The sequence below is a fragment of the Eublepharis macularius genome, chromosome 13 (genome assembly GCF_028583425.1).
Source record: "Eublepharis macularius isolate TG4126 chromosome 13, MPM_Emac_v1.0, whole genome shotgun sequence".
NCBI classification, from domain to species: domain Eukaryota; kingdom Metazoa; phylum Chordata; class Lepidosauria; order Squamata; family Eublepharidae; genus Eublepharis; species Eublepharis macularius.
Genome location: NC_072802.1, coordinates 56,960,617 through 56,987,968, shown reverse-complemented (window position 1 = coordinate 56,987,968; position 27,352 = coordinate 56,960,617). Strand labels below are relative to the sequence as shown.

The 27,352-nt window shown below is 44.8% G+C and overlaps 1 protein-coding gene across 1 annotated transcript in view; it reads left to right on the top strand.

Annotated features, from left to right (window-relative positions):
* LOC129341598 (carbonic anhydrase 15-like) overlaps positions 1-24,047 on the top strand; it is a 37,429-nt gene extending 13,382 nt beyond the window's left edge. The window contains exons 2-8 of the mRNA XM_054996877.1: positions 9,724-9,759; positions 12,252-12,422; positions 13,587-13,747; positions 17,559-17,651; positions 19,194-19,260; positions 21,093-21,259; positions 23,328-24,047. Coding sequence (XP_054852852.1) covers positions 9,724-9,759; positions 12,252-12,422; positions 13,587-13,747; positions 17,559-17,651; positions 19,194-19,260; positions 21,093-21,259; positions 23,328-23,537 — 905 coding nt within the window. The 3' untranslated portion in view covers positions 23,538-24,047. The remainder of the gene's footprint in view (positions 1-9,723; positions 9,760-12,251; positions 12,423-13,586; positions 13,748-17,558; positions 17,652-19,193; positions 19,261-21,092; positions 21,260-23,327) is intronic.
* The last annotated feature ends 3,305 nt before the right edge of the window (positions 24,048-27,352 follow it).

The following is a 27,352-nucleotide window of genomic DNA, read 5'->3' as shown; positions in this document are numbered from 1 at the left end:
AGAAAGATGTGATGGTAAAATGGAGTAAATAAATAATAAATATGAGTGAAGATAAAGGAATAGATAAAACATAGGTGGGTGAGTGTGAAGGAGAGAAGGAAGCAGGGGAAGGTAAGGATATGGAGATTACCAGAAGGAGAGGAAGAGGAAATAGTGTGAGGAGAGGATATAAGGGAAAGCAAGGTACCCCCCACAAGTCCTTGCAGGTTCCCCATGGCACAACTGCCCATAGTTTTCTTGGGCAGAGGCTGCTTGTGGGGGGAGGGGGGAACCTGAAGACAAGGGGGAATATAAGGCTATCTGGTGGGTGGGAAGGAAAGAAAGAAGCAGGAAAAGGGGCATGGCTATGGGGGCCGCTAGGAAGGAAAGAAGAAATAGTGGGGAAGCAAAAAATAAGATGCCCTTACAAGTCCTTGTGGGTCCTCTGCTTGTTATATCTAATATTATGTTTGTGGGTAGTAAGAAAGTGACTGAATGCTTGAGAAATCTGGGGACAGCTCTTTGAAAACTGAACAGCAACATATCAGTCAGAGTAATTGAGGAAGGATACAGAGCAACCTTGAGGCTTAAATTTACTGTTTTGCAGCAGTAAATTAGGAAATGATAAATACAGAGTCTGCAGGCTATTAGCAATTGCCTAGCTCAGCTGTTTCTGAAAAGGCAAACCAACAGGGGCACATCATGTATAAAAGGAAAGAACACAAGGGTAGGGACAAAAGAAACAGCAAATGAAATTTCCCAGTCAGAACTTCCAGAGCAATCTGGAAATGGAACCTTCCATTTCTTTCAAGGAAAAGAAGCACCTAGATTAAGTGCCTTCTGGATAATGAGTCACTTGAGATCTGCACAGACAAGAAATGATTTTTTTTCCCCCTTACAAAGTGTGGGTGAATGGGTGCGTTCAAGTGATTTCAAGTGATTAGTACATATGGCTAATTTCATCAAGGTTGCAGACTTTATTGCCAGTAAATAAATACATTTTTGATTGAGGATGACCCGTAACAACAACTACTATTCTTTGGACTCTCATTATATATGAGATGATTATTATGAGTAGGCAGTGTTCTAAAGTTGGTAGTCTGTAGCTGATTCCGCGCATGTTGGATAATGCACTTTCAATGCATTTTATCAATCGTTTGCGGTGGATTTTTTGTTCTGCACACAAAAAAATCCATTCCAAATGATCTATAAAGAAGATTGGAAGTGCATTATCCAACCTGTGCAGAATCAGCCTGTGTCTTTGCCAATGCCACGCCACCAAGAAAACAGCCATGGAGGTCTGATGTAGGATAGAGCTATTGCATTGGGCAAGGGAGTGGGCTTGCCTCTTTCCCTCTGGCACCCTTTTAGCAATCTCAGAAGAAATTCCCAAACTGCCATTAGGAAAAAACAAAAGTCAACCTGTATGTTCCTGCATAGATGGGCAAATGGCAATATTTGAGTGTGTTAAAATGGCACTGGGGAAAGAGCCCACCTCTCCCTGGACTGCAGTACCAATCTGAATTGCTGCTTGGCAATAACAAAATATGTTGGAGATCTGTTCATGGATCTCCTAATATCTACTCTGTTTTAACCTTTTAAAAATGTAAAATGCATGTTGTGTTGTGAGTTTTCCTGCCTCCTGTATCTCAGAACCAAGCTACAAGTGACGTCTGACACGAGGAGAACTCGTGTCAGTTTCCCGCAAGTTTTCACGGGAAGTGTAGGCATCCTGTCTGGTTTGTAGCATGGCTCTAAGAGCTGATCCGGGTATGGATGATGGAAGTTGTTGTTCACTGATTAATTTCCTGCTCATCGCTCGCCCCAATGGCCCTCCTAAAGCTTGAGGGTTCTGCTGGAACGGGCTGCTGGGCTGCACTGCCTGCAGGTGAGATGGCTGCCTGAGAGAGGACCCCGCCCATCCCAGGCTGCGGCCCGTGATTAGCTGGGCTGCACCCAGCTCCACCCTCCCCTCGAGCTGTGTGGGATCGAGATGCGGCCTGGGCTGGGCGATGTGGGCTTGCCCAGCGGTCACCTTGTGCTGCCAGGCCAAGAGGAGCCGGGAGCCAAGAGTGCTGCCAGGGCCATGCTCCCTTGGCAGCCACCTCCAAGGTGCGGTGGCCGGACGAGGCAGCCCAACTGATTGCGCCTGGCCTGTTGCCGTGCTGCAGGAGAATGGAGCAACTGCTGGGTGAGCATGCCCGGCTCAGAGTGCAGCTTGTCCCTTGCCACAGGGCCAGCATGCATACCACTTGACGGAGCCACGGGCCGAGGCCCCCACTCCCAGCAGCAGCAAGACGAGGCTGCAGCTGTGGCAGAGGGGAAGGCTGATGGTCCCTGTGGTGAGTGGCTCTGTCTACACTCCAGCACCTGGGCACCTGAGCTGGGGAGTTGGGAGGGCTGCGCAGTGGGGTCTTCTCTCAGGCAGGTTGGGGTTCCGTCTTGTCTGCAGGCAGTGCAGCCCAGCAGCCCATTCCAGCAGAACCCTTGAGCTTCAGGAGGGTCATCGGAGCAAGCGGCAAGCAGGGAAGCGATCAGTGAACAACAACTTCCATCAGCCCTCCCCCGATCAACTCTTAGAGCCAAGCTACAAGCCAGATAGGACGCCTACACTTCCTGTCAAAACTTGTGGGAAACTGACACGAGTTCTCCTCGTGTCAGACGTCACTTGTAGCTTGGCTCTCAGTGACTTCCTCTGATCCACCAGGTTTTGAATATGCTCTGTTTTGGCACACTAGTTCTCCCATGTTGTCTTTGTGGCTTCAAGGAATTCTCTATGAGAATCCTCAGTGAGAAAGGCATGCTATAAATAAACTAAGGCCATTTCCACACGTCCTTGGGATGGTATTCTGGTGGGTTATCTCACTCATTGCACACGTCATCTTTCCCATGAGGAAGCAGGTCATGATGATTCTGGTTTTTAAGAGGTTTTTTGTGAGACTGGTTTTGGCCCATGTTTATTTTTATGCAGGTTTTCTGCGCAATTATCCTACTGTATCAGTGCATGTGGAAGCTTTTTTGCGCTTCAGAAGAGCCCTCCCACAAATCTCCAATCCCCCCTCTTGCCATTACTCCTCCTTTAAACATCACACATGAGTCTGGCTTGCATGCACGATCGTATAATTCCCCCCCCCCCATTTCATTTTATTTTTGTAATGGTTGTTGCACTGTTATGATATCTATGTATACAAAGGAAATCATACTGCAGTGCTTGCTACGTTGGATGACTCAGCAATCAAAATATCAGTCTAGGGACAACAATGAGATTGGAATGCCATTTCTGATTTTATTTTAAATATGGAATCGTTCATTGGAATACTGTTTGCATTTTTATTAAACAGTGTTGTCTATAAAACTTTGAGCGGGAAATTAATGGTAGAGAATGGAGTTCTATGCATGTGCAAGTTCTACAGAAGCTGAAAGACAGGACAATGGTATAGCGCAATCTTGCATGCACTCCAAAAAAAAAAAAGAAAAAAAGGAAAGTTGGGCGGGAGTGCACCGTCATTTGTGACGAAGCCCAGATATAGAATGCATTTTCTGCTTTGGGACCTTTTTTTCACAACAAACATCCACAAAACATGCACGAGGACGCTGCGTGTGCAAGGTGAGTTCTCGAAGTGGATCGGGAAGACACGGCTCTGGGACTGGGAAAACTCCCCAAAACTGAAACATGTGAAAGTGGTCTAAATATATAAGGACTGTTGTATAAACATGATACACTGTGTCCCTCCTGAAATGTTGATCTCACGTGCAATTTTTCTTATAACTCTTTCAATCTCTTCAAATAATTGTCATCAGTTGCAAAGTGCAGGAGCGCTCTCGGGGTGGTGCGATGACATCACTCCCAGGAGTGACGTTGTTATGCTGCCCCCGGGAGCATGCTTGGTTCCTGTGCCTTCCCCCCTCCCCCTGTCAGCCAGGTAAGTGGAGGTGGGGAGTGGAAAGTGAAAGCGAGGGATCCCCCACCCCCACTGGGAAATGAGATCCCTGCCTCAAGGGGAACTGCTCTCTGTGGCTTGGAGATCAGTAGTAATTCCAGGAGATCTCCAGCCACCACCTGGAGCTGGCAATCCTATCTCCAGGACAACTAGTTAGGCAGAATGTTGCCAAGTCCAGGTTGGGAAATTCCTGGCGAATTGGGGGCGGAGCTGGGAGGGGGAAGGACCCCCCATAGATTCCCTCTTTAAAGTAGTCATTTTTTTCCCAGGGGAACTGATCTCTGTAATCTGAAGATCAGTTGTAATTCTGGGAGACCTCCCGGCCCCAATGACAACTCTAGATGAGACAGGGTACTGGACTAGGTGGCCCACTGGTGTGATCCAGCAGGGCTCTTTTTATGTGTCTTCCCATGGCCACCTCTTTTTTCCTCCTCTTCCTTTCCAGGGCCCTTTTCACACTACATACTTGCTTCCAGAACACTGCGAAACGCAGTGCAAAAACCGTGGATGATAGCGTCTTCTCGTGAGAGTTTTGCACGATGTAGCATGAGTTTTGCGCAACATCATGCAAAACTCTCGCAAGAAGATGCTATCTTCCGCATTTTTTGCGCTGCATTTCACGATGTTCTGGAAGCAGGTATATAGTGTGAAAAGGGCCCTTCTCTTTTTTCCAGTTCAGCGAGAATTTTTGCATGGTGTCCCTGCATGCTGCATGTGGATATCACAAGCAACGATTTCAAGACATACAACTCAAAGCTCTTGGAGCCTTAAAAATCCAAAGCTCAGAAAACCAGAGCTTTGTAGCAGTGGAAAACTGTTAATTCCATATTTCAGCATCATTTTTAGTATAATAAGGTAGAGGAGATTTGCCTGCACATAATATACAGATCAAAGACCCACATGTCACACAGAAAAAAAAACAGGGAGATTTACTCATATAAACTCACTGTTCAATCTTGCAGGATCTCAAACTGCAAAATGTTAAAGTGCTTTTCTGGTAGGAACAAAGAGGTCAGATCTCACGAGACCAGTCTGAAACCATAATGTGGAAATATTTAAAGAGTGGCTGGAAGTGGAATCCTAGCAGAATTTCATTTTTATTAAATCTGAAGTAAATACAGCACAGGGCGGCTAGGCTGGTTAAGAGGAGACATAAAGAATCGGAAGAGCAATAAGCAAGAAGGTTAAAGAAACACAATTAGCTCACAAAGGGGAGCTGTAAAAAATCCACACTGGCAGGTTCTGGAGATAATTAGAGGAGGAAAAGGCAAATATTGAGTGCTTAACTGCAGAGGCGATCTCAATGAACAATAAAAACCTCTTCAGATCTATTATTAATTGACAGAAGATAAAAGAGGAAAACCAGTCCAGTAAAAAAACTTTTAAAAAGAAGAATAATTGCCTAGAAATACGTTCATGTTAAGCTGAAGGATTTTACGAGAGTTTGTTTCTCTCTTTGAAGAGGCTGAAGGAAAGGAGGCCCTTGAAAGAGCCCTTAAGCATATGGGAATGAATTTAATTGAAGGGGTCAGGCACTCGGGGGCCCACTTCCTGTTGCATCGCTTTGCAATTTTCTTCTTGCCACCCCTCTTTGGACTGGCTTGTCATACAGTTGTAATTTTTAGTGCTTCCAGAAGTGTTTTGTATGTTATTTTTATTCAGCTCTGGTATGTGGAAGATAGGAATGATTTCAAGTTCCCCATCCCTGCTATTTCTAACATCAAATCCCCATTCCCTTCTCCCTTGTATGAATCGAAAGCATGATTCTTTATTTACGTGTTGCATTTGGGTTCCTCATACTGAATTTTTCTCATGAAACATACACATTTTTTTAACATCAGTATGCCCTGACCTGGACAGCCCAGGCAAGCCCAAGTTTATCAGATCTTGGAAACAAAACTGGGTCGGCCTTGGTTGGTAATTGGATAGGAGACCTCCAACAAAGATTGCAGATGCAAGCAATAGCAAACCACCTCTGTTCTTGCCATGAAAATCCCACCAGGGATCGCCATAAGGCAACTATGACTTGGTGGCACTCTCCATCACCACCAAACTCACAGTATACTTTTTATCAGGGCTTTTTTTCTGGGAGAAGAGGTGGTGGAACTCAGTGGGTTGCCCTCAGAGAAAATGGACACATGGCTGGTGGCCCCACCCCCTGATCTCCAGACAGAGGGGAGTTTAGATTGCCCTCTGCGCCGCATGACGTGGAGGGCAATCTAAACTCCCCTCTGTCTGGAGATCAGGGGGTGGAGCCACCAGCCATGTGACCATTTTCAAGAGGTTCCGGAACTCCATTCCACTGTGTTCCAGCTGAAAAAAAGCCCTGCTTTTTATGTAAATTTGCATGTATCCAAACTCATGGACTTTGGTGGAACAAGACTTTCCCATAAATTTCCTGCCCTTGAGTCCCCTTTTTTCCAGGGCGGGGTGTGTCAGTGGATCATCAGGGAAAGCACAGAGGGCAAAATAGGGGTCTGCCGTGGGAGGGAAAATCAGCACAAATAGCCATCCCCTTTTCTGAAGGCTTCTCCCCATGTGGATCTAAAACCATCCCACTTCTGAAAACTACCCTGGGATGGAGAAGGGTCACACCAGTTTGTTCAAACATTAGGCCATATTCATTAATGTTGTTGACTTCGTTCACAGTAACTCTCTTCTTGGTAAAGATTCATAACAGACTGTAATAATTGCCAACCTTGTCTATGCAATTCAGATTTGTTGACCAATTGCTTATGGATCAATGGCATATGTCAGGATGGTAAGTGAACTAAATTGAGACTGACCTAAACTGAAACAAAACCACCCCACTTCCGACTTACCCTCCCACTAGAAACATTGATTCTATGTATACATAACAAATAAATTGCATATATAAAATAACATTGAAAAGCAGAGAACTGAAACCTCTGACAAAAATATAAACAAAATAGGAAATGCTGGCTCCATATAACTTCACTGAATATTGTTCCCCTTGAGAGGAAAAGCTATGCATTTCTTTTGTCCATAAAACATACACGGAAGACCACTGAAGTCAGGAGAATCAATGTGATTTGCCAGTCCTGCAGGTTTACTGAATGGTGGTTCATGTGAACTCAGCATAGGATGCTAGGGGCAGGCTAGGCAAATATCAGAGGAGACCCAGCTTTGATCATCTGCACACTGGGAGCTGCATTAATTTTTGCTCTGTGTCTGCCTTTGAGTCTAATTCATCACAATGGGTCAATCTGGATAGAACTGTAAAATCTTTTTATGAGCTTCCATCCAGTATCTTGATCTTACCAAAAAGGCCCAGAGATTACTTGGTCTATTGTGGGACCTCCAAGTCACCTATAATGACCAGCCTGTCCCTGTTATTCCTGATAGTGTGCGATGAAACTGCTGTTATCTTCCGAGTAGCATTCTGAAGGATACCTCTTCTAATAGTATGATGCACAGGTATTAATCAGAATGGTTTCTTGGCCACAAGCCATCAAGTTTTGAATCGATTTTTCTTCAACCCCATTTGAATTACTTTGGGGAACAGGATTTTTATGAGGCTCTGCATTAGCATGCTTTGCCAAATGATTCTGTATATGATTCTGGGCATTTGGCAAAGCATGCTAATAGAGAACCTCATAAAAATCCTGCTTCCCAAAGTAATTCCATCATCCTATTGAAGAGAAGAGAAAAACTTGAATTATTTGCCAAGGATAGCTCCTCACTGTGACCTAATCCCAGTTATTCCTTCCCTGCTATGCTTCTCAAGTGTCTTTCCTTTAATACAATGCTAAGAAATTAGTTCAGCACCAAGGGGGAAGTGATAGTTAGGTGGGTAGCCATGTTGGTCAGCAGCAGAACAGTAGGATTGGAGTGCAGTGGCACCTTAGAGACCAACAAGATTTTCAGAGTGTAAGCTTTCGAAAGGCAAAGCTCCCTTTTTCAGAGACGAGAAGCTGGAAGTGAATTTCTATATTTGCAAATATTCCACATTTGATCAGTTTCTCAATTTCGCCATTCCTGGTTGTCCCTAATCATTAGCAACAGCTGGAGAATATCAGTGCCATCCCAAGCAGAATTACACCCATTTAAGCTCATTCACTTCAATGGATTTAGAAGGGGAGTAACTCTACTTAGGACTGCATAGTATATGACTCTGTCCCCACCCTTGTGCCATTCAGAGTGGGCAATATTCTGCTAGAGCGATAGATAGTTTGACTGCGGCTTATACAATCATTTTATTCAAATTTGAAACAATCTGAAAATACGTTTGTTTAAATATCGGCACCCAAGTATAAAATCAAACGCGAGAAGTGATTGTGAGTTTTGATCCTGAATTGACACTGCCAAATAAATAAAGAGAGACACAAATTTAAGTAAAAGCATTACAAATCTACTTGATTTGCAAGCCTGGACTTTTGAAGCTGAAAGCAGAAATAGCAGTGCGGCTTCATTGATAGAGTCATTGTTTCTTCTAATAATAAATGTCATGGTTAAATATCTGTTGGTAGGGTGATGAAATTTCCCCATGTATGGAGGAAAAAAAAACATGATTTTGTAAATTAAAAAGAAAAAGAAATGGATGATTGTTTTTATCTCCTGCTTGGGGGTTTCTGGGAAGCGTCTGAATGGTTGCTTCTGGAAACAGGATACTGGACCAGATGAAGCTTGGTTCACCTGAACTCTTCTAAGTTCCTCTCCACCCAAGAGATTATGCTATGATCAGATTCTGATGGATTTATTCTCCTACCCTGTTTACACACTGGAAGAAATTTAGATTTCAATTTATCCTGGAAATTGCTGGTTCTCGTGATGATTCTCAAGATGGTAGTGAGTGACCATGTTGTTTGAACAGAGTTATAATCTCTTTGAATGACGTAAGTTCCTTTATAGTTTGAACTACTGTAAGCTCATTCGATGAGTCCTCACTGGTAAAAAGCATGTCCTTCCATCCTTGTATGCTTGTGAATGGCTGTGACTGGGGGCAATCGATTTTTAAAAAACAAATGGATCAACAGACATATCACCACTGGTCTGCATCAGTGTTGTTTTTTTACAGTTTCTCTTCTCTCTTGGTTCTTTCTCTTCCTTTTCTGTGGCAGGCCACAGGAGAAAAGTAACAGGTATGTCTTGGCAATCTCCTGCTCCGACACTGACCAGCTTGGCTTCTGCTACTTGGCTGTTTCTTGTGCCAGGGCTGGTATCAGAATGGCTGGGCACCTGCAACTGCCTGGCAGAAGGCCCACCCCCAACTAGAGACACTCTGACCTTCCATTTCACAAAGGGGAGAAGTGCCTTAAGACAGCTGAGGAATCAGAATGGAAGAGAATCACATTCTGCTGCCCCCTCCAGGCACCCCATGGAATTGGTCCATTGGCAACATTGCAGTGAATCTTAGTCCTTTTAGCCCTGTAGTAGTAATGGGAGAAAGTCACTTGATTGGGGAGTGGGGAAGAAGAGACCTGCTAAGGGGAAAAGATGACTATGATGTGTTGGGGTGATAGGGGGATGAGAGCCATTATGGAAAGAGCTGCAATGGTCCCTTTGTGTACATCAAAACCTGCAACTGACCCTGTCATGTGCTCCCAAGTCCTGACCATGCCCTGGGATTTTTCTCTTCTTGGTTGTATGTGTTTGTGCAAACTGTCTCTCAGCTTCTATCTTCAGCATTCCCTCCCTTGAGTTGTTGCATTGCATGATGGACCAAGAAGTTACAATTCAGCTTTTTCTCCCTCAGAATGAATAAGTTTTACTTAGTGTTTGGCTTTTCTCTCCCTATCAGCTGTTAGGTTTTATTTCTCTGTTTTAATCTCTCCTCTCCCAGGTCTTTGGTGCTATGATTCGCAAGATCCAAAATGCGGTAAGTTCTTGGAAAATGTTTCAAAACTTGGTTGCACATTTTGTGTGCTTATGCTTGTATATCCCACGTTACCCTCTTGCAAAATATGCATTTTTCTTTCCACTACAGGCCTCCATGATGCTGGACCTGGGGATCTGCAGCCCCCAAGAATAAAATTAGAGGAGGGGGTACTGTGGGATGCAGCAGGAGGGATTAATTAACAGAAGCTATCACCCTGTCATATGAAAATTTAGATGTCCATAAGTCTTCAGAAAGAACTGTGTGCCCAGTGTATGGGTGTGCCCTCGGGAACTTTTTTTTCCATCTGGTACTACCAGTTTCTCCCTCTGTGTTAATTTCAGTACATGAAACCATGAAGGTTGGGAAACATTATGCCCCATCACCCCGCAACTCCCCACAGTAACCTCCATATTTTTTACCTAGTGACTCAGCGGACTCCAAAGCTACGTGGTGAGGCGGACAGCATTCTAGGACTGAACTGGAAAGACCCCTCTTCAAAGCCTTCCTCATGTTATCTTTCCTACCTCACAAGGCTGTTAGGATAATGCAGGATGGCCGCGTACGTTGTCTTGGAAGAAGAGCTGGATAGTGACCTGATCAATAGATAAGCAGGCCCGTGTTTTACCTCAGCTACAGTAACAGCCGTGTAGTCAGTAGAACTCCTTCCAAAGGGCTTATCCTGAGAGAGAGAGAGAGAAAAGAAAAGAACAATTAGGATTAGAATGGAAGCTGCCACGGGTCTTCAGAGACCGCAACACTCACTAAAACAGCTTGTTTAGTCTGTCAAGCTAAAGATAGGCCCAGGAAGGAAACCCTGTTGAATTATAAATAAGAAAAAGCCCCGCTCATGGTTATTAATGAAGGTCGGCTCTGCAAGAGGGCATCTCCTCTGGAAGACGAGAGAGGAGAAAGAACGTTGCAAGAGGGCTAATGAGAGCCTTGGCTGAGGCATCTGCGGAGGGCGAACTCATTGGCAGAGTCATTGATGTTGCCGGCAACCTTCACATTAATTTTTGTTTTTTTAAAAATCAATACCAAAAGCATCCGTTCCACTGATGTTGAGGGAAGCAAGAGGCACTTCTTTACCTCGGCTGTGGGTTGCCATAACCGGAAAGATTGAAAAGCTGGGGGTGGGGTAGAGGGGAAATACAAGGAGAACCAGCAGTGATGCTGTCTGTGGAGGCAACAGAGACCCTTGGGTTTATATTTTAAACTTTAGTTTCTCTCAAAGGGAAAATTGCCTTGTAAAAGGACAGCATTCATGCCTGCTCTCCCATGTGGCAGAGTGATTTATTCTCCTCACGTATCCCCCACTCTTCTCATGGGGACCCAAGGAGGCGTACATCATTTTCCTCTCCTCCATTTTGTCTTCATAATAACCCTGTGAGGTAGGTTAGGGTGCAGGCAAGTGTTACTGGCCCAAGGTCCCCCAGCAGGTTTCCAGGGCAGAGTGGGGATTTGAACCTGGGTCTCTCAGATCTTCTGCTTTCTGTATTTTTCTCAGATTTTAAATTGTGTACTTATCTACCTAGGTTTCAGATGAAGTGTGGGAAGCAAGACTGCTTTCCTCTATTCTGTGCCCTTCACGTGGTACAGACCTCCTTACAGAGAAGGAAAGGAAGGAGAGTAGGTGTTTGTAGGAAAGGATTAAAATTTAAGAAAACTATAGAAAGAGGAAGTGAAAACATAACATGAGGGGCAGCAGAAAAGAAGGGAATAGAGCATGGCAGCCTATGGGAAAGTGGTGGTATTGGTGGAAAGTGCTGTCAAGTCGTAGCTAATTTATAGTGACCCCTACTGGGGTTTTCAAGGCAAGATACTAACAGAGGGATTTGCCATTGCCTACCTCTGCATAGCAACCCCGGTCTTCTTTGGAAGTCTCCAATCCAATTACTAATCAAGTTACTAACCCTGCTTAATTTCTGAGATCTCACAAGATTGAGCAAAAATCTTTAAACAAATAACTGCGTCGGAGCCATCCATAGGGAACTGATACCCTTGCTAATGTGTAATACGTCCTGTGCTGTAAAGGCATCTGTCTATAGATTTTATCCCATCCTTCTCCCAAGGGGCTCAGGATGACTTTGTGTTCTCTCCCACTGCACAATAACTCTTGTGAGGTAGATCAGTCTGGGCGAGAGTGACTGGTCCAACTTGGCCCAACAAGCTCATCTATGATTGGCATCTAGGTCTCCACTCTCCAGGTCTCAGTCTGACACTCTAAGCACTAGGCCACACTGGAACATGCACAGCAATACATGTGCATTTAGGTATTATATGGCATACACAACTTTCCCCCTTGCAAGTAGGTGATGCATAACTAGGCAGCATGCCCCAGCTTGGTCAGTGAGTGGACATGGTATGAAGTGCCTGCCTTCTGTTAAACTTCTTATTTCTCTCAAGGGATGAAACCCTCTTTTCCTCATGTAGAATCGGTATATTTCATTCCCACAGCTGACATCTCTGCTTTTTCTCTTTCCCTGTCTCTTTAGGCCCTTTGTATTGGAAGGATATTACAAAGAGCTGTGGGGGAGATAACCAGTCACCCATTAACATTGATAGAAGAAAAACTCAACGGGACAGGAGCCTTGATGAAATCTCATTCGAAGGTTATGACCAGGCCCCTGCTGGCAGATGGAAACTCGTCAACGATGGTCACACAGGTAGAGGCAAAGCCCATAGCCAGCTTTCTTCTCTAGGTGAGGCTGCCCCATTTCCAGGCTTGATGAAATGAATGGATTTCCAACAGAAACCTCTAGGAGTTTCACCAAGCCCAAATGGATTTGAGTCGCACATGCCTAATAAAGCTACCCAAACTCTCATGAGATGTGAGAGTTTAGGAAGTCCTGTTGGGCGTGCACAGTTTGCCATGCAGTCTTTAAATGTTGCCTGGGGACACAAGGTGGGGGTGAGGGGGAAGGGACTTAGTTGCTCTGTTTTCTGGGAGGGGACAGGAATAGTGACAGGCAGTGGAATGGGATGGCAAGTGGCAGGGGGCAGCGGCATGGGGTGGTAGCTGGGGCAGCTGGCTTTAGGTGGCATCCCTTGTTGAGCCACCACTGTATTGTGATCAATTTCTACACTGCCAACTATGTGTGCAACACTTTATAGCATAGCAAGCAGTCAAGTTACAATCTAAAGTTAAGCACACAGGAAGCAGCATAGCTGGCATCATGGGTTGGTACAATGGAGGCTCTTGCCCTGGCCAGTTGGCACTCCTCTTACCAAAGATCGGCTCAGAACATACAGAGGTTCTTGTGACATGGAATGGATGGCTCAACTTACATTATAGCTAGAGTCTCCATACCGCCTCAGCAAATATGGGGAGATTTTTTGAGGGGGAGGGGTCTAGGGAGGGTGGAGTTTGAGGAAATGTGATATCACTTCTGGGTGATGCTCTAGATTGCCTCCCTTAGTCTCTGTGGTCTTTACCACAGAAACTAGGAGAAATTCCTAGAGCGTCACTATATGGAGGCCATCCCCCCACTACGTTCTTCACTTTCTTAGTGATGGGAAATTGGGGCTGAGGACAGGTAATTTCCTGCCCTGGGCAAGTAAATGGGAGGCTTAGGGCCAAGCTACACATGACGAATGACACTTGAACGGCAAGTGGATTGAGTGGAGGGCAAGTGAACAGGGAGAAATACACTTGCTGTTCAAGTGTCATTCGTCATGTGTAGCTTGGCCCTTAGTCATAGGCAACTTGTCAGTTTTCCTTTCTATGTGCAAGGAGGAAGGAAGGGATGCCAAGCAGTATTTGCCCATCTTGCAGGGAGGTGGTCTCTCTCTCTCTGACTTCTCGATCTTCAACTTGGCCCCCTTTGCAGTGACGATGAACTTGGATGGAGCCTCTGCTGCAGAACAAATCAATATCACCAAAGGAGGGCTTCAGGATACCTACCAGGCCCTGCAGTTCCACTTCCATTGGGGGGATTTCAACAAAAATGGTTCAGAGCACACTATCGATGGACGCCAATACCCAATGGAGGTAGATGCCCTTTCTCTGTTCTGCTTTTGTAATCAAACTATTGCAATACCAGGAAGGACTTGCAAGCTGGAGACTGACAAAAGTTCTTCCTATGTAATAAATAAGAAAATCTATTATGCGCTTAGCACCATTAAGACAATACCCGCAGACATACCTCAAAAGAAGTTTTTCCCCTCCCCCCACATCCCTCACTTTTGTGGAGAGGGCTGTACAGCAGCCTGATGAAGAGTTCTAGAGAACCCAAAAGCTTGTACACACTGTTTGGTAACGTATATGGTTTTGTGGCATTTTGATTGGTCCTTTCAGAAGGTGTTACATCATGGCTTCTGGTTTTGGAGTTGTCTGTGCACCAAAATGCCTGCTTTTAACCTTTAGTGTAAGGAAGATGATTCTAGATGGAATCCAGCTGATTTGGGCTTGTTGCTTGGCTGCTGTCTGTTAAAAGGACTGTCAGTGGCAGCCGAAGAGATGGACGTTAGAAGCCCTTGGCTTAGCTTCTCACTTTCTCTCTTCACCTTCCTTACAGGCAGGGCTTTTTTCTGGGAAAAGAGGTGGTGGAACTCAGTGGTGGAACTCAGGACCGCACAATGACATCACTTTGTGTCAGCTGGAACAAGGGGGGAGTTTTTTAAAGTTTAAATCGCCCTCGGTGAAAATGGTCACATGGCCAGTGGCCCCGCCCCCTGTTCTCCAGACAGAGGGGAGTTTAGATTGCGCCGTGGCGCAGAGGGCAATCTACACTCCCCTCTGTCTGGAGATCAGGGGGTGGGGCCACTGGCCATGTGACCATTTTCAAGCGGTGCTGGAACTCCGTTCCACCACATTCATGCTGAAAAAAAGCTCTCCTTACAGGGTTGGGGAAGCTGGAAAATGTCCAGTGCCCTGAGTTCCTTAAAAGAAGAGTGGGCTAAAAATGCAGTGGAAGGAAGGAGGGCACACACGTATAGCATGGAGAAGAATTCCTTTATCATATCTCTTCAGTTCTTCCAAGGATTATTGAAATTATTTCAGCTATTGAGAGTTTCTAGCACTATGTATATGGGTGGGGAGAAAGGGGAAAGCTCTGCCGGTATTTCAAATGAGAGACACCATCCAGTTATGCAGTGTGCATACTCTTCTCCAACTCGGTTCTCTGTATTTTTAGTAAGAAGCTATTAATTAAGGATGACCTCGGGGTGCAGCAAATGAAGGATAATCCAGTCATTCCTCATGAGAGTCGGGCAAAATGAGAAAGACAAGAAAGGGCTTATTGTGTGACCCCAGTCTGATCATGGGCATCTGGTCACATCATTGCAATTATTTTAATTATTAAATAGGGGAGTTTGTAACAAGCCTCTCGTCAGTTTTGTTTTTTTAATCTTAGGCCAGGATCTCAGCGAGCAGAGCAGGAATGGCCAATACAATACCATGCATTCATTACCTCACAACTTAACTGTAGTTCTTCAAAACCACAGTTGTGATGCTGTTTGCTTCCTTCACTCTTCCTCCTTCTCCCTGACATCTGTGAAAGTGTGATGTGTTATAATATACACTGTACTCGTGGTGTGCTTTAGGATAGTTTACAGCCATCTTTTACAGTATTGTGAGTCAGGAAGATACACATTACTTTCAGGAGTAGCCGCTTGCGGCTTTTCATTTAAAGCATACAAGAGGAACTAGGCTCAAAGGATAAGTATGAAGAATAGTGACGTTTTGCCTTGGCTTGTCCAGATATATATATATATTTTAAAATAATAGTTTCTCCTTAAGTACAGAGAAATCTCACATGGTGTCCCCCACTGCCCAAAATGTTCCCTTTCTGAACTTTGTTTTTTTGGCATCATTTTGCTCTGTTTCCCTTGGTTTACTGACCCTTTTGGTAGTTAATTTACTACTTTTTAAAAAAGTAGTTCTTGCTGGCCATGTGAGCTAGTCCATCAAGGATCATATATCAGTGTGATGATGTTATGGTGCCACATAGCCAATCAGATTTGGTTATGTGACAATATCGCATATTGAAGTCAAAGAATAGGAAAATGTTTTTGTCCCATTTTGTAGGTTCTCCAAAAGATCACCAAGAATATGTGTACATATTTTAAGACTGCAAATTTATTCTTTGGATTCGGTTTCGTTTTCTCGGCCATGTCGGACGCTCCTCTCCGCAGGTCCAGGAGGAAGCGCCCGAGCAGGCTGACCTGCAAAGGTTAGCTCCCAAGACTCCCAGTGAGGGTGTCAGGGTCCGGAGCGCGACGGGAAGAACCCCCCGAAATCGATGCGGGGGGTAAATTGCCCGTTTGCTCCTATGGAGGCCAGCAGACTTGCGCAGCACTTCGTGTGCTGCCGGGCCATGGAGAACGGCAAAAAGCAGATCTAAGGTGAAAACCTGTAAGTAGCGAATCCCTTCTGTTACTACATGCGTATGCGAAGGATTGGTGGGATTTGAAGCTAAGAAGGCTCGGATTTCTTCCCCCTCACTGAGTATCGAAACTTGGCTGGCGGATTCCCCCCCCCCTAAGATGGCGACAAAAAAAGCAGAGCCCCGCTATGGGCAAATCTATCTCGGCTGCTTTGCAGGGGAAAGGAGAGTCTCTGGAGGAGCTAGTAAAGCGGTCAGTCGTCGAAGCCATAAAGCCCTTTGTTGACAAGCTAAACGAAACTGATCAAAGGGTTGGCTTAACTGAGAGTGAAGTGAAAACCATTAAGGAAGCAGCGGGGGGGGAGGCGGAAAAGTCTGCTCGGGAAAACGCAGCACTCATGAGGGCAACAAACAAAGAGCTAAAGCTGTTGGAGAACCAACTGATCGGGTTGCAAGTGGATCGTGCTCAGACAATATTGCGCCTCCAGAATGTGAAGGAGGAGGAAAATGGGAATTTAAAGGATCTGGTGTCAGAACTTTTGGCAATCCCCGCGAAGGCAACTAAAGAAGAGTTAAAAAGCGCCATTTTGGAAGTCCGTCGGGCTTCTTCAAAATATGCAACGAAGCGTCAGCTGCCGCGCGAGATTATTATTGATTTTTCATCTAAGAAGATCCGGGACACCATCCTATATAATTCATACAATGCGGACTTGGACTTTCTGGGCAATAAGGTCAAGATATTGAAGGACGTTCCATTTTTAGCTCGGAAAAGAAGATTTAAATATAAAAGGTTTGCAGCTCTTCTGAGGAAACGTGAAATAAAGTACAAATGGTTATTTCCGGAAGGTATTTGGTTTAGCTACAAAGATCAAGCTCACAAGATAACATCAGAAGATCAGCTAAGGGACTTTGTGTGTAAACACCAAGATTTTCAGCAAGAAGAAGAGGATTTCAAGCCTGAAGGGGGAGGGGAGGAGGGAATGAGCACAGTGACTGTAGCTGTTCAGAGAGAATTGCGACCGAGACCCAGAGGGGGGAAGAAGACCTAATCCTGATTGTAGTTTGTATTTTATAAGATCTACCAATCTAATAGCATTTTACAAAGCTCTAATGTTAAATAATTGCAGTATGAAGGGAATGCATTACTTGTAGACGTAGTGTTTGTGTTGTTATGTGTTGTTTCTTCCCCTTCTCCCTGTTCCCACTTTTTCCCTTTTGTAGTACTAGTAATTAAAAAATAAAAAAACTTCCAAACCCCCCCCCCCAAAAAAAACAAATTTATTCTTTGAGACACACTCTTTGCAATTTGATTTAGCCCTGCATATGACCTCTGGGAACTGTGGACATGTACCAAATAGTGCTTTCCCTGAGCACTTATGAGCGCATATTGATGGCATTGCACCTGGTGGGGAAGTATCACAAAAGGGCCCAACTTGGCCCACAGATTCAAAACAATTCTGTTTCTTTTTTCTGCAGCTACACCTTGTTCACATGAACACCAAGTACAAAACCTTAAGTGAAGCAAAAGGACACCCAAATGGCTTGGCTGTCTTAAGCTTCTTGTTTAAGGTGAGTCATGGAAAACTGCAGCTGTCGCTTGGTCAGTTGGTGCCAGATAAACTGAGCTAATACAAAAGTTCTTTCTACTGAGTTCAGTCTATGATTTTGTCCTATTAGGGCCAATGAAAGGGGGGCAGGAATGGGGGAGGCACAATTTCAGGGTCCTGAAATCAGACCAGTTATGCAATTTGTTTTCATGTCTAATTTAATTTAATTTATTAGATTTATATTCCACCCTCCCTACACCAGCAGGCTCAGGGCGGATCACAATTTACACACAAATTTAAAATTATATCAGATAATTCATACAGTTTAAAACTACAAATTATAAAACATCCAAAGGTTAAAATACACACACATATATGTATATACACATATACACAGCGACACGCTAAAATAACTATATATATACACATACCCTTTAGTCAGCGCCAGAGCATTAGTGAATATTCAACAGATAGAGGATGTTACCAGTACGGAGGGCACAACCCGTACTTGACCAGACAGGGGGAGCTCCGCCTAGCATCAACCATAGGCCTGGCAGAACAGCTCTGTCTTACAGGCCCAGCAAAAGGATAATAAGTCCTGCTGGGCCCTGGTCTCATTAGACAGAGCTTTCCACCAGGCTAGCCCTGGCCCTGGTCGATTTCAGGCAGGTCTCCCAGGGGCCAGGGGCCTTCAACAGATGTTTACCATTAGTTTAGTTTTAGTCTGTGTAGTATGTGTTAGTGGAGTGGGGGGGGGGGGAGGCTCAGAAGGCCTGGCATGGCTCTTGTTGCAGGGAGTTTGCTAAGAGTGATTGTGTAATGCATTTAGTAATAAGATTGCCAAGTGTCTCTACTGAGTTTACAATCGTTCGCCAGTGACCTTTGTGAGTAGGGCTTTTTTTCAGGGGGAACGCAGGGGAACGGAGTTCTGGAACCTCTTGAAAATGGTCACATGGCTGGTGGCCCCGCCCCCTGATCTCCAGACAGAGGGGAGTTTAGATTGCCCTCTGCACCGCTCAGTGGTGTGGAGAGCAATCTAAACTCCCCTCTGTCTGGAGATCAGGGGGCGGGGCCACCAGCCATGTGACCATTTTCTCCAAGGGCAACCCACTGAGTTCCACCACCTCTTTTCCCAGAAAAAAATCCCTGTTTGTGAGACATATGAACTCGGCTTACTGAGTCAAACTACTCGTAGCTCTAGCCTAGTACTGAGTGGCGCTTAATCCTTGCGACTCCTCTGGCTTTTCTGCTCCAAATTACTCTCCTCACTTCAGTTACTCACCTCACCTGTATTCTAAACACATCGTCTCAAAGGTTCCTAGGAAGCATGCCTAGGGATCTTGTAAGGGGAAGAATTATGGTGAATTTATATCATTTCAGAAATAAAACAGATGGTTTTTTTTCAAGACTCATGAGTTCGTATTATGAGGTTAGACTGGATTGGGGGAGGGCATGTATTGCCACAGGTTTGTAGCAGACCCAGCGAAAGGATGCTTGGACCTTGGAGCAGAGCATCATCTCTCATTTCTTGTACTAGATTTGATTTCTTCTCTTTGAATGGCAGGTGTCAGAAATGGATAACACCAATTACAACACAATTGTTGCTGGGCTCAAAAACATATCTCGTGCAGGTGAGCAGCAAGAGGTCATAGCCCCTCTCTATACTGCCTTGGTCAGGCCACACCTGGAGTATTGTGTGCAGTTCTAGAGGCCTCACTTCAAAAAGGATGTGGACAAAATCGAGAGGGTGCAGAGGAGAGCGACGAGGATGATCAGGGGTCTGGAGACTGAGCCCTACGAGGAAAGGCTGAGGGCCTTGGGAATGTTTAGTTTGGAGAAGAGGAGGTTGAGGGGGGACATGATTGCTCTCTTTAAATATTTGAAAGGCTGTCATTTGGAGGAGGGCAGGGAGCTGTTCCAGTTGGCAGCAGAGGGTAGGACGCGAAGCAATGGGCTAAAACTACATGCACAAAGGTACCGACTGGATATTAGGAAAAACTTTTTCACCGTCAGAGTAGTTCAAAAGTGGAATCAGCTGCCTAGGGAGGTGGTGAGCTCCCCCTCACTGGCAGTTTTCAAGAAGAGGCTGGATGAATACTGTCAGAGATGCTTTAGGCTGATCCTGCACTGGGCAGGGGGTTGGACTAGATGGTCTGTATGGCCCCTTCCAACTCTATGATTCTATGAAGAATAAAAAAAATCGTTCGCTTGTTTTGATTTGGTAAACCAGACCCAAGCAAGATATGACCCTAGGAAATCCATGAACAGATTCCCTATTGTTTTCTTATCTGGATCAGTATCACAGTGCAGGGGGGAGAAGTGTTTAATCCCCACCCCACTGTTTTCCTTACCTCAGTTGACTTTCTGGAGATATAGAAGCTAACAAAAGATGACCCCTGCTGCACCAGACCAACGGTGCCATTTGTTTCTCACAGTTATCAACCAGATAACATTTTTGTGGAATGGAGGTTGCTTCATCAGGTACCCTGTAAGGTAGATTATATCAAGAGAGCGGGGTTAGCCCCAGGTCATCTCCGGTGAGCTTCATGTGGTTGAATGAGGCTTTGTCACTGAGCAGTTAAAGAGCATAGAACAGTTGTAAGACAGCTGTAAAAGAATCAAATATTCACAAGAAAAGAATTTCAAAGAAGTTAGGAGGGAGGCTATGGATTGATTACAGTCAGGCTAGGATCTGGGAGACCTAGGTTCAAATCCCCAGTCTACCATGGAAGCTGGCTGGGTGACTTTGGGCTAGTCTCTCACTCAACCTAACCTACCTCACAGGGCTGGTGTGAGGATAAAGTGGAGGAGGGGAGAATGGATGGGGTATAAATGAAGTCAATAGATAAGTAATACGAAGCTGCCCTGTGTTGAGTCAGACTGTTGGTACTGTCTGTTCCAATTGGCAATGGTTCTCCAGGGTGGCAGGTAGGGACAGAGTTTTCCCAGCCTCCTGCTTCTTGACTGGAGTTGCCCAGGATTAAATTGGGGGCCTTCCGTGTGCTTTACGGTTGAGCCACAGTCCTTCCCAAGTGACGTTGTGCAACAACTAGGTTTATTAGCCAGAGGCCATTACATTCTTGAAATCAATTCAAAATTACATGATTGCACATCATGTAATTTCGACGTTGTGTTTGCTGCAGAGAACATATAAATGCTGCCTGCCTGAATTCCCTCTTGTTCAGAATGCCTGTTCTGACGGGCAATTGCCTTCCAGGGTCTTGTGAAGAGAAGAGCCTTCCTCAGTACCTTCTTCCTGAAATCATTTGACAAATGCTTGGGACAGAACTTGAGACTTTCTTCATGCAAAGCAGGACCACAGCTCAACAGGCTGGCGGATCCCATTCAATGTGCTGCCATTTGCACATGGAAGCAAACCTTCTTCCCCGTCTCCCTAGCTTGTTCATAACTCCGTCGAGTGGATGTCTCTGTCTTCCTTAAACCTTTCTGTTTCCCTGCCTAGAGACTTCAGTTGACTTGGCATCCACGTTTCCGCTGAGCAACCTTCTTCCCAACACAGACTCGCTGTCCAAATATTATCGCTACAAAGGTTCCCTCACCACCCCTGGATGTGAAGAAGTGGTTGTCTGGACTGTCTTTGAAGAACAGATCCCTATCAGCAAGCCTCAGGTAACAAAAGACACCTGCAAGTTGTGGTTCTCTGATGATGGACCTTGCATGGCACCTTGGTAAATATGGGTTCCTAACCAGGTGGTAATGTGATGTAAGGGCAGAGGTGTTGAGTCAGTGGGGGAAACCCTACCCACATGTGCTAATTTTTCATTTGCTAATGCTGATTCCAGATGCATCTGATGAAGAGAGCTGTGGCTCTCAAAAGCTTATGCTACAATAAAGTTGGTTAATCTTAACGGTGCTACTGGACTCTATACTATTTTGCTACTACAGACTAACACGGCTAACTCCTCTGGATCTATGACTCCTGACTGTTTCCCCTCCAACCAGACTTAGTTCTGGTTTGGCACCAGCTGAGGGAATATGATATAAATTGGGTTAGAGGGAGGATTTGCTGGGGAGCAGCAGCAGGTGGGGAAAAGCTAAAGCATTTTCTTTCATCCATTAAGTTTCTCCTGCAAATTCTGTCCCAAAGCAGTTTTTTCACTCATGTTTTTCAGGCAGTCTTATTTCCAGTTTTAGAGGCTGTGGTTGGGGGACGAGGGGAAAAAAGTATTCCTGATTACTTTATAGATAATCTGGTGAAGGGAGGTTTGACTGTCAAAAGTGTATACCCTGGAACAGGGCTTTTTTCTGGGAAAAGAGGTGATGGAACTCAGTGGGTTGCCAACAGAGGGGGCAACTCTTGGTGGGCGGTGGTGCCCTGGTACCCCATGCATGCATGCAAAGTGTGCGCATGCTCCAGGGACTGCACAATGACATCACTTTGGGTCAGCTGGAACAAGGGGGGAGTTTTTTAACGTTTAAATCACCCTTGGAGAAAATGGTCACATGGCTGGTGGCCCCGCCCCCTGATCTCCAGACAGAGGGAAGTTTAGATAAACTCCCCTCTGTCTGGAGATCGGGGGGGGGGGGGCACCAGCCATGTGACCATTTTCAAGAGGTTCCGGAACTCCGTTCCACCGCGTTCCAGCTGAAAAAAAGCCCTGCCCTGGAAATCTTGTTGGTCTTTAAGGTGCTATTGGATTCAAACCTTGCCCTTCTACTACAGATCAGCACAGCTACCCATCTGAAACTATGTTAATAATGCTTATTGCTGCTAGGCTGCTGGCATCTGTTTCGTTCTTCCCATATATAAAAACATTTTTATGATCGCTGTTGGTTTATCTGTTCAGTAAGATATAACCCACGAGTTGATTTTTGTTACTGGTTTTCTTTTTAAAATTGTTAATGTTGCACTCTTGTGTTAGGTAACCATTTATTGTGTGTGTTGAGTTGATCTGTTGTCATATCCTGTGTGTGTTTTAGCAAAGAATATGAGGGAGGGAAGGAGAGGCCTGTGTGAGTAAATATGACATGGGGCCCGTTTGCAAGGGACACTCTGAGCCAAGCTACAAGTGACGAATTACACTTGCAAGGCAAGTGAACAGACTCACGTCACGTGTATTCCTTCCTGTTCACTTGCCATTCACTTGCGCTCCACTTGATTAAAATCCCTCGTGGTGCACGGTTACCCTGTTCAGATTGGGACTCCAAATAGCTGTAATTCAGACTTCAAAATAACAACAGGATTTGAGTCCAGTAGCACCTTAGAGACCAACAAGATTTTCAGGGTATAATCTTTCAAGATATGTATCCGAAGAAAGGAGCTTCGACTCTCAGAAGTGTATAGCTTGAAAATCGTAAGGTATTACTGGACACAAATCCTGCTGTTCTACTGCAGATCAGCATAGTTACCTATCAGAAGCTTTCAAAAGATGCTTGGATAATTTCCACATAGATCCCCCCCCCCGCCCCCCGCTTCTCATATCTTGCAAGGTTATATACATAATCATTTGGGACTTAATTTTTAAAAAATATTTAAAAATCCCATATTTGTTTTAAAGCTAGTAAAAACTGCTCTGGTGAGGGGAGGTCACAACAACTGCCAGCCAACCTGCAGGAAAGTTTGTATGCCTGACTAAGCGGGATGTGTGGTTTCACTGTGGCTTGACTGCTCTAATTATTAATTTCTCTTTGCCCCCTCTAATACCTGGCAATGATTCTCTCTCTTTCTTTTATTCAGCTGAATGCATTTGTGAACACTCTTTACTTCAAAACTGCAGCAAAGTTATTGAAAATGACCAACAATTTCCGTCCACCACAGCCTCTGAAAAGTCGCAAAGTCTATGCGTCCAAAGATGCCACCATCAGCCGCAGCCCACCACTGGCTGCCAATTTTCTCTTTCCTCTACTTTTGGCTTTTCTAACTGGCCAATTGTCTGGCCTCTGTTAACTGTCTTGGCCAATCGTGACCAACTGTTCCTTCATAGCTTTTTCATAGCCATGTTTCTTCACTGTGATTCTTTTTCTAGCACTGAATTGAACAAAAACAATAAGAGAAAGTCAACTGATTGGGAAAGGGAAGAAAGCAAAATATGGCTATTATATTTATGGTTTTTTAATCAAAAAACAAAACCCAAACAGCTTTCATTCTCCTGTATGGGAAGGCCAGTAGAGCATGCTTTGCATGGATAAAGTCCTGGTTTCCAGTTCCTGGCATCTTTCATTGAAACATCTCTGGCAGCAGAGCTGAAAAAGACTTTTATTTGTCTGAGAACCTGGAGAGCAGCTGCCGGTCAGAGTTGGAAATATCAAGCCAGGCACCATTGGGGATGGATTAGGATTGAGCGAGAGGGATGTCTACTGCCTTTTCAACGTTAACTGTTGTGATGCGCTTGGAGTCACACGGCACACAAAGCACCTTGCCATCAGAATGTGAAAAAAATGTTTTAAACAATGTAAAAGGGAGGTAGAATAAATCCAGAATTCTTACTTTTTCCACAGTGGGAATTTGCTTGCTGATTTTGATTTTCAGAACTGTTGAAGAAGCCTCCTTGGAAATCAGATTTCATCTCCTCCAGCAGTGTCCTGTCACCAGAGATAATAATATGATACCCTTATTGTTATAGACATCATAATTCTGTTTATTAACTGGATAAGTTGCAAGGCGCCCTGACTTGGATAGTCCAGGCAAGTCTGATCTTGTCAGATCTCGGAAGCTAAGTAGAGTTGTTCTTTCTTAGTAATTGGATGGGAGACCTCCAAAGAGGACCAGGGTTGCTATGCAGAAGCAGGCATTGTCAAACCACCTTTGCTAATCTCTAGTATTGAACACCACAGTAGAAGTCACCATATGTTGACTACGACTTGAGTCACTTTCCACCACCACCAAGTGGCTAGGTAAGGCTGTACAACAGCTGGTATACATGTATACATTCCAAAAGGGATGCATTGTTGTTATCTATGCTGTGCATGATCACCCCGTGGCAAAATTTCATGTGGCAGAAAGATACCATTTTCACAGGGGCTCCCTCCCAGGGGCTCCAGGGCCTCCCAAAATCTTCCCCACATAAGAGGGTGGGGCTATGCAAAGGAGATACTTCAGCCTGGCTAGAATCTCCGAGAAGGGAAATGGTCCCTCTTGCCTATCATTAGGGGTCAAATTTCATCAAAGTGGTTAACTTTTGTCTCAAATGTACTATTTCAAAACAAAGCAGAGGAAGGTAGAAAGACTTCTATCCACATGGAGAATGTTCTAGCTTGGTCAAGATAATCGCACCCCAAAGCACCCCCCGAAATTCACTTGGTTTTCATTGATAGCAGGGATTTAGATTTGTCATCCCTGCTGGTTTGACTTGAAAATCCCCGTTTCAATTTTGCTTTCCCCTTGAGGGAATCAGTTTTGTGAAGTCTTCATTCTTGCAACATTTTCTGTTTCCTTGCACCAAATTTTCCCTGTAAAATGTACACATTGTTCAGAGTTATTTGTTGCATCAGTTAACCAGTATCATATCCATCCTATATGATTCATATGTACAAATGTTATACATAGTACCCATAAATACCCTGGGTTGGAAGGAACCTATGGAGTTGATCCATCGACAGAGGTGATTTCCCAGAAAGCATGGATGTGTCCCTTAATGCAGACAGCGTCCTGTGTCCAGGATATGCTTCTTGTGCTGGGGGAAAGCACCACCATTTAAGGAAGGGATCCACAGAATTCAATCCCATATAAAATGTATACACAAACTACATATCATGGATACAATATAAATGAATCTATAAAACCAAAAGTGAAAAGTTGGGGAAGTCAAAGCTATCTAAACACACATAAAAAGAATCAAAATAAGCAACATTTTTTAAATCCCTAACTGATGCTGTAGAACAGAGGGATTCTGACACTTCTCAACTGATTTGCCTGATCAGCCAGTGTTAATGGTTTAGTGTTGGACTAGGATCTGGGAGTCCCAGGTTCAAGTCCCCATTCTGTCATGGAAGCATGCTGGGTAACCTTGGCCCACACTCTCAGCCTAACCTACCTCACAGGGCTGTTGTGAGGATAAAATGGAAGACAGGAGACTGATGTAAGCTGCTTTGAGCCCCTATTGGGAAGAAAGTAGTTAAAAACTAAATCAATCAATTAGTTGTTGCAGCTTGCTGGCAGTATTTATACAGGGTACCATGCATATTGCTGATTAATAGCTGCACAAAAAAATATGGGATGAAAAAAACCTGGTATGAGGAAACAGGTTTGATTTCACACAAAAGAGATGCAACACTGAAATGTCACAACAGCAAGGATAACAAAGATCAAAACTCATCCCTGTTTATGCATTACATGGCTTCACAATATGTCCAGGGCATTAAGCACCTTGCAGTTGAGACAAAAGCAGGGATGCTTTCAGACCTGGAGTCACAGACTTACATAATCTGGCCTGATGGTAAAGCACCTCTGGAGTCCATCTACCTTCTTCATACACATACATTGGGTGTTTCTTTTGCTAGTAATGATTGAGAATGACTGTTTCTGCCCCGCAGATCTGCTCCATCAGCTAAGCCATGATAAACTGATGGGCCTTCAGAGGGAACTAATGAGGGACTGAAAAGCATTTTGAATATAGCTGTGAAAATGGAAGGAGTTGCCATCCTGACTTGTCCCTCCCCTCCTTGCCCTACAGCTTGCTCCAGGGAACAGCGGGGAGTCACAGAGAAGATAAGCAGTTTGTAATGTTATTCTTTTGGATACTAATTTCCTCAAGTCACTCCTTTAGACAAGGGAAATAATATAATAGAGGTAGAGTTGCAAATTCCTGATTGGGAAATTCCTGGAAATTTGCAGGAGGACGGAGATTGGGGAGGGGGGGGGGAACCTCAGTGGGGTATAATGCCATAGAGTCCATCCTTCAAAGTAGCCATTTTCTCCTGGGGAACTGATCTCTGTGGAGATCAGTCAGGCTTACCAAGCCCTCTCTGCCAATGAGCACTTCCCACTGCCATTCAGCAGGCTGGCCAGGAGGGACGGGAAGAGAAATGTCAGGAACCAGGGAAATGTCAACTGCATCCTGATACTGATGTCACTTCCCATATGCCCAGAAGGGACGTCAGTGTGTGTCACCAGGGGATGCTGGGGACACTCTAGAATTTGGGCAAAACTTTATGGTTAAACCATAGCATTTTATTCAAATATCAGAATGTTCCAGGAGACTCACTGATGTCACTTCCAGGCATATAGGGAGTGACATTAGTGCATCGCAGGTGACGTAATGATGTTGCTGGTGAGTGCCCTTGGCCTGGAAAGTCCCCTCAACCCCCTGCTGGTTTCCAGGGCAACCCTAATCACTGTCCAAGCCCTCTCCAAAGCATATTACTGAACGTTCGATTTCCTCTACTGCATCCTGTATTCATTTACTTTGCAACCACTTCTCTTCTTTAAAAGCCAAGAAGGGTTTTGTTCTTTGAATCACAGGTAGAATCATTGTACGTTCCCATGTCAGCAACCCCTGTTTACACAGACAAGACATTTCAGGTGGTTACTGCTGCAATTCCATGGCAACTATCTTGGGCCCTTCACATTCCAATGTGTGTCTTTGGATCTGTGCATACCACAGAAAACAATGGTGCTTAGATGATTAGAAAGAGGTTCGGTCAAGAACCTCAGACCTCTTGCCAGGGGGCAGTTGAACCTTGAATGTTTTAACAGATTGGAGGCAGGACTGCTGAGAGTGGGGGACCAGGGAACAATGTGCCCTCCAATGCTCTGAGGGCCTA